This window comes from Labeo rohita, chromosome 24, assembly GCF_022985175.1.
Source record: "Labeo rohita strain BAU-BD-2019 chromosome 24, IGBB_LRoh.1.0, whole genome shotgun sequence".
Classification (NCBI taxonomy): domain Eukaryota; kingdom Metazoa; phylum Chordata; class Actinopteri; order Cypriniformes; family Cyprinidae; genus Labeo; species Labeo rohita.
The window spans coordinates 4590722-4598783 of NC_066892.1; the positions used below are offsets into that span (position 1 = coordinate 4590722).

General features: G+C 34.2%; 1 protein-coding gene across 1 annotated transcript in view; it reads right to left on the reverse strand.

Annotated features, from left to right (window-relative positions):
• LOC127155714 (myosin light chain kinase, smooth muscle-like) overlaps positions 1-6851 on the reverse strand; it is a 20512-nt gene extending 13661 nt beyond the window's left edge. The window contains 8 exon segments of the mRNA XM_051098134.1: positions 366-569; positions 654-750; positions 881-1192; positions 2161-2317; positions 2489-2616; positions 2750-2785; positions 5901-5963; positions 6548-6851. Coding sequence (XP_050954091.1) covers positions 366-569; positions 654-750; positions 881-1192; positions 2161-2317; positions 2489-2616; positions 2750-2785; positions 5901-5963; positions 6548-6701 — 1151 coding nt within the window. The 5' untranslated portion in view covers positions 6702-6851.
• Between the last annotated feature and the right edge of the window lie 1211 nt (positions 6852-8062).

Below are 8062 nucleotides of genomic sequence, written 5' to 3' on the forward strand. Positions count from 1 at the left end.
AAAACATTCTATTCTAGCTGTTAATTTAAATTCTCTTTTAAATATTTAAAAAAAAATCTGGTCTGATGATTTCCTTTAAAGATTTTAAATTAAAACAAATTTTAAAGGGATAGTTCACCCAAAAATTAAAATTCCGATTGCATGGTCAGAAAGCTGTTCAGATTTAATCAAAAATCTTAATTTTTTGTTCTGAAGATAAATGAAGGTCATCCGGATTTGGAACGATATGAGAGCAAGTATTATGACAGAATGTTCATTTTTGGTAGAACAACCCCATAAATGGATGAGAAATTCACATTCAACAGAAAAAGCCATTTTGTGTCAATTAAAAAAAAAAAAAAAAATCTGGCTAGAATTTAACTTACTACTCGAGAATCATGACTATCTCAGATGAAGTGTCGTAGGCTGCGAGACACTGGACCAGCTTCGGATGGTGTAGTTCGTTCATCAATTTGATTTCTTGACGCGCTGCTGTTTTTTCTCTGGAGACGCGGGCTCGGTAGAATTTCCCAGCGTACACCCGACCTGTCTGCTTATGGGTCATCCTGTACACCTCCCCAAACTTCCCCCTATGGAGATGCACAAACATTATTTATGTAGGTCTGTGTAAACAATTAGTTTTAGACTTGATTTATGAGGTGACTGATACTCACATTCCTAGTTTTTCATGGACGTGATAGTGATCTCTGGCTTTATGTGTGGTGTCAGGCACAACCTCCACATATGAGGTCACTTCCTGTTGTGGCTCACCTGTAACACAGGAATCTTGTTCGAGCATCACTGACTTCAAAAAGGAATGCCATCATGCTTGGTGCACAGTATATATGTCATGCAGTAAATAAAAGCATGATGGTTAATGATTTCATGAGCGTCCATCTACCTGCAGTGTTCATTTTAATGCAGTCCGACTCCTCACTGGGATCACTGACTCCTGCTGCGTTACAAGCTCGTACTCTGAAGCGATACTGTCCCTGCGGGTCGAGACCAGAGCGGACCCGATACGAGGTGTTCTGACACTGGTTTGTGAGTTCAGTCCAGTCGCTGGGTTCGGTTTGGTCCAGCCTTTGAAACTCCACCACGTAGCCTGTGATGGCTGAACCGCCGTCAAAACACGGGCCGGACCAGGACAGAACCAGAGAGGTGCAGGTCAGCTGGGATACGAACGGACACGAGGCTGGAGGTTCTGGAGGATCTGGTTAGAAACAAAAAGTGAATTTAGTCTTTTTACTTTTTAATTAAAAATTCAGACTTCTAAGATGTGAAAAAAATCCATCTTTATATTTTATTGTATTTTACTTTATTTTATATATAAAAAGACAAAAGCTCATGCTTCTAAAATGTAAAAAGAAATCAGTTATATATTTTTTATATAAAGAGACAAAAGCTCATTTCTAAAATGTAAAAAAAAAAAAAAAAAAAAAAAAAAAAAAAAAGTATTTTATTTTTAATATTAAAGACAAATGCTCATACTTCTAAAGTGTAAAAAAATATTTTCAGTTAATACAAAAATATTAATTAAAACCATACAGAATGACAAAAATGTATATCATTTGAAAACTTGAAATTAGAAAAATTCTAATATTTTTATTATATTGCATTTAATTTATTAAATAAGACAAGTTTGTACTTCTACAATGTTTAAAAAAAAAAAAAAAAAAAAAAAAACAGTATTTTTATTTTTTTAATATAAAAAGACAAAAAGCTCATACTTTTGACATTTTCAGTTAGTACAAAAATATAAATTATAGCCATACAGAAATATTACAAAAAATTCTGTAACTTAAATCTAAATAGAAGCACGTTAAAAAGTAAAGATAAACAAATACTAAAACATCACATTTCTAAAACTTGAAACAAAAAAAAGTGCCAATTCAAAATATACATTTTAAAACTATTAAAAATGACAAGTACATCATTTCTAATGCTTGAACTAAAATTGAACATGTAAAGCCAATTTAAAAAAAATAAAAAAATAAAGCTTTAAATAAATTTAACGGCAAAACAAGCACAAATAAAAAACCTAACAACTGAAAACAATTCAGAATAAATGGTATATAAATACTAAAATAACACAAATGAGTACAAAAGGACAATTTGATTATTAGTTGTCAAGCAATCCCCATAGATAGACTGATATAGACTAGATTTTTAATTTCTTACCAATGACACTGAGGCTTGTGGTCCAGTGAGCTGTGCCTCCTCGGTTACGAACGAAAAGAGAATAACTTCCGGCATCTGCAGGAACAACTTCAGAGAGAACCAGGGTGCTGCTGCTGTTGGTGTTCGTCACACACACTCGCGGCCCTTCTAACACAACCTAATGAGAAAACATGCACACTGAAACTATCATACAAGCATCTCTTGATATTTCCTCAAATTTCAAATAAGCTAATGTTCAGTTTTTAAGTTAATACAGCTGTCTTAGCAGGTGTGGACAATCACATTAATTAAATGCATGCTCCACTAAAGCTTCACAAACTACCCAGACCTTTTCACTGTCATGAATCCAGCAGGAAGCCACAGGCCCAGAGCTGCTGAAACGACAGTCCAGTCGAGCAGTTCCTCCAACACCAACCACAACCTGCTGCTGGGGATCCAAAAACTCAACAACTGCACCTGGACAGCAAAAGGAAAACCTAGAATCTCCATATGCTGTTGATAATAAAGATTACTATGATCCAGTCATGACTACCAGGTGTTAAATGAGTGATTAGTAACACATCAACATCTGAAAAACTCAAACACTTACCTGAATTATTGCTGGCTGTGTTATTGAGTGTGACATCTGCAGTGAAACACATCAAATTTGTGCATTAGAACAAGGCATGTTTATATAGATATGGTTCATCAGGCCTCATCAGTCATATGACTTGCAGTGGTATAATTAAATGTGCCATTTAATTGGCTAGTAGACACAGAAGGCCTGTGTGATTGGCTACAGGCATAATGAAACCGTCTAAATGCAATTTTTTGCAAATCTATTTTTAAACACACATTCTATCCTTCACTGTGATATAAACAATAAAATAGTGCATTTTTATTAAAAAGACATCAGAAGTATATACAACTGAGGTCAAAAGTTTACATACACCTTGCAGAATCTGCAAAATGTTAATTATTTGGCCAAAATAAGAGGGATCATACAAAACGCATGTTGTTTTTTATGTAGTACTGGCCTGAATAAGATCTTAAGACGTTAAGACGTTTACATATAGTCCACAAGAGAAAATAATAGTTGAATTTATAAAAATGACCCCTTTCAAAAGTTTACATACGCTTGATTCTTAATACTGTGTTGTTACCTGAATGATCCACAGCTGTCTTTTTTGTTTAATGATAGTTGTTCATTAGTCCCTTGTTTGTCCTGAACAGTTAAACTGCCTGCTGTTTTTCAGAAAAATCCTTCAGGTCCCACAGACTCTTTGGTTTTCCAGCATTTTTGTGTATTTGAACCCTTTCCAACAATGACTGTATGAATTTAAGATTCATCTTTTCACACTGAGGACAACTGAGGGACTCATGTACAACTATTACAGAAGGCGCAAACACTCACTGATGCTCCAGAAGGAAAAAAACGATGCATTAAAAGCCAGGGGGTGAAAACTTTTGAACACAATGAAAATGTGTACACTTTTCTTATTTAGCCTAAATATCATATACATATATATATATATATATATTTATTTATTTATTTACTACTGCCCTTCAGAAGCCACAGAAGATACTTACATGTTGAGTACTAGTACAGTCCCTGACTGTCTAAAACATGCTTCCATCACTCCTTCTCTTGATATTTCTGTGCTAAGTAATTTTAGACCGATTTCCAATCTCCCGTTTGTTTCAAACATTTTAGCAAAGGTTGTACTCCCTTAACTTCAGTCCTTTCTGAGTTCAAATTCATTATACAAAACTTTTCAGTCGGGTTATAGAAAATTACACAGTACTGAATCTGTGTTTTGAAAGTTACAAATGATATGCTGTCTACTGACAATGATCTCAGTTCAGCATTTGATATGGTTGATCACACAATTTTAATTTCTCAACTGTAAAGTTACGTGGGCATTCAGGGTACTGTTTTAAAATGATTTCGGTCATATTTAACCCATAGGAAGTTCTGTTTTTGTATTGGAAAACAGACTTCTTCAGGTCACACCTCTTTTGTGGTGTTCCGCAGGGATCAATCCTTGCTCCTACACTTTTCTCTTTATACATGCTGCCACTGGGATCCTTGTTTTCCAAACATGGAGTATCATTTTATTTATATGCTGACGACACCCAGTTGTACCTCCCACTTAAAAGTAAAGATTCATGTTCTGTTGAGGGTTTGCTAGCATGCCTACGGGACCTAAAATCATGGCTTTAACTTAAAGAAGAAGTCCACTTCCAAAACAAAGATTCACATATAATGTACTCACCCCCTTGTCATCCAAGATGTTCATGTCTTTCTTTCTTCACTCGTAAAGAAATTATGTTTTTTGAGGAAAACATTTCAGCATTTTTCTCCATATAATGGACTGATATGGTGCCTCGATTTTGAACTTTCAAAACGCAGTTTAAATGCGGCTTCAAACGATCCCAAATGCGGTTGTAAACAGCTGAGAAATCTTCTTTGCATGTTCACTTTGCAAAGACTGGGTCGGTACTTCTGCAGTGATGTAGGATGATTTTGAAATGATTTTTTAGTTTATGGGAGAAAATACGATTGGAGTTTTTCAACATACCCTAACTGTCTTGAGTCAGAATACACAGAGTTCAGGGAGAGCAAGGCAAGACGATCGTTTGAGATTAAAAAGTATTCAAATTGTATTTTTTTAAATGAAAATAACCAATCGTTTCACTAGATAAGACCCTTCTTTCTTGGCTGGGATCGGTTACAAGAATTTCAAGAATTTTGAAACAGTTATCTACGCATTTATCACCACACTTCTTGACTACTGTAATTCACTTTACTATGGAGTTAACAGTTCATCTATTGGGCGTTTACAACTTGCTCAGAACTCTGACCGGTAGTAAACAAATTGATCGTATTACTTTCATTTTGAAGTCTCCGCGCTGGCTACCGGTTAAATTTAAAAGTTTAAATTTTTAGTTTTTCTTTATAAATCTTTACATAGCTTAGCTTCAGTTTAACTATCTGTTTTGGTACTTCCTCATAACCCAACTAGGCAACTTAGGTCTGGGGATGTTGGATTACTCTCTGTGTGCAGGACTAAACTAAAACACAGAGGAGACAGAGCCTTTGCAAAAGTTGGCCCTAAACTATGGAACAGCTTACCAGTGTCAGTTTGAACGGTATTGTCTCTTTCTATGTTTAAATCTAAAATTAAATCTTATTTTTTATCCATGGCGTTTAATAACAAATTAATTTTATTGTATTTTATTTCACTGATGGTATTTCTCTATTTTTTGCGTTGTTTTTTAGTGTTCTGTACAGCACTTTGGTCAACCTTCTGGTTGTTTTTAAATGTGCTTTATAAGTAAATATCTAAACTAAACTGTCCCAGAAGACAAAATAAGTTAAATTTACCCTGATCTTCAAATTCAAAATGTTTTCAACCCTTGGCTCTTAATGCATCGTCTTTCCTTCTGAAGCATCAGTGAGTCATTTTTATAAATTCAGCTATTGTTTTCTCTTGTGGGCTATATGCAAACATCTTTAATGTGAAATATCTTATTCAGGTCAGTACTAAATAAAAAATAACATGCATTTTGTATGATCCCTCCCTTTTTTTTTTTTTTTTTTGCAGATTCTGCAAGGTATATGTAAACTTTTAACCTCATTCTATTGAAACAACATTAATATATTTGTTTATCAATTATTAAATATTAAGAATTTATTAAGTTATATATATATATTTAACCTAGAGTGTATATGTGTCTGTAGTTTGGAAGCTACATACCTTGTCTCTGCTTTTCTGTGTCCAAGGACTTCTTAGGAGATTTTTGCCTTGTGTCAGCAGTTTCTGTTTGAAAATGTTTAATAATAAGTGTTATTTTAATTGCACAAACATCAAACCATATTAGTTAAAATATTAAATTTTTATAATTTCACTTTCTGTGTATACACTACTGTTCAAAAGTTTGGCAAGTGATCTTTTTGTAAGATATTAATACATTTATTAAACGAGGACATATTAAATCAAAAGTGAGAGAGAAGACATTTATAAAGTTACAAAACATTCCTATTCCTATTTTAAATTTTATTCATTAAAGAATTCTGGGATAAAAATGTCTCAATTTTCACAAAAATATGAAGCAGCACAATTGTTTTCAACACTGATGATAATAAATGTTTCTTGAGCAGAAATTCATCATATTCGAATGATTTCTGAAGGATGACACTGAAGACTGGAGTAATGATGCTGAAAATTCAGCTTTGCATCACAGAAATAAATTAGATTTTAAAATATATTCAAATAGAAAACAGTTATTTTAAATAGTAAAAATATTTCAGAATTTTACTGTTTTTGCTGTACTTTGAATCAAATAATTGCAGGTTTGGTGAGCAGAATTGACAAGGACATATTTCCAGATAGAAATATTTCACCTGATTTCAGACAGCTCTCCTCTTTGTTCGTCAGTTTGGTTCCCTTCTCTGTTCTCGGCACATCCAGTGGAGTCTGCAACGCTGCTGAAGGCTTCAGGTCAAACCTGAAAGTTGAAATGTAGGTCTTCTTTTGACCCTTTTCAATAAAGGCCATTATTACACTGTGACAAGTTCCAAACTGTTTGTCTCTTCCTCTTCTCAGCTTCTTTCAGATTTGCATGTCTCCTTTACATTTCTCTCACTGCTTAATTTGGCAGCATTCTGGTTCTACTTCATATCACAGGAAGCAGCAGATGTTATCAGGTCGTTCATATAAATGGTTTGAGGAGAAAAGGTACGAGACAAACTCACATAGATGAAGTGGGCGGGGCTTCCACACATGGCTTGTAACCTAACTGAAAGCCACTCATTCACTGTCCAAATCCACAACAACAAAGAAATCATCAGCACAGTTTCCCTGAAATGCACTCAAATGTGTTAGTCTCACAGGCTGAAAACAAAGCAGACTTCATGAACTTTAAAAACATACAAACTGAAAACTAAAACAGCTCGTTTTCTCAGCTCGTGGGTGTGACATTGTGGATTGACAAATGTGGATGAGCCTGTCGGGCTGCTTGGGATTATTTTGGTTACTTTGGCCTGAACCTCATATTTTATCTGTGTATATTTAATCTTAATATTGTACACGTGATTTGCATTTTAGGAGCATTTAGTTTAAATTTATGTTAATTCTGTTTCAAATGTCTTTGGATACATAGAGCACAGAGCTGAGATGTAAAAGATTTTATAATATTGTTGAGTGAGCCAATCTAAAAGTCAAAGTATTTCTAGGAAGCATGATACATAAACAGTAATTAAAGGAGATAAAGGGTGAAGATGAGACAGGTTGTTATCTGATTACACACAAACACACTGTCCTACCAGTCGTGGGAAAATATCACACAAATGCAGATACATAATCTTCCGTATATGTTCTCAGACATACGTGTATTTTTGAGGAATGGGGAAGAAAGTAGAAATTGCAGTTGCTCTTTGTTGAAATTATGGGTCGTGCTTGTATAACAACTTGTTCCTACAAGCCCCTAAGTCAAGTGTTTTTTCTTTGGAAATAGTCTTGGGGCATATCAGTTTACATGCAGACAAATTAATTACATCCCATGCATCCAAGGCAACATTTTATTCTAAAGTTTTAAATAGGTATATACTACAGTATAGTGTAGTGTAGAATAAGTTTAAGGGTAAAATCCAAATGCATCAGATCTATTGTTTTTAAAACGTCTGACGTGAAGGATGTTACATCTCATGTTGACAGAAGGACGAGTACCGGACGAATCAGCAAAAAATAAAATTCTATTGACGCTCTGATCTGTTTTTGTTTACATGATCTCCAATTGCAGCGCTGGGAATGGGATTCTCCTTCAGGAGATACAGCAAACAAAACAATTTAATGATATAAATTTAAATAAAAGTACAAAAACATAGATGTGAACAACTACTGACTAGTGTTATTTTAGT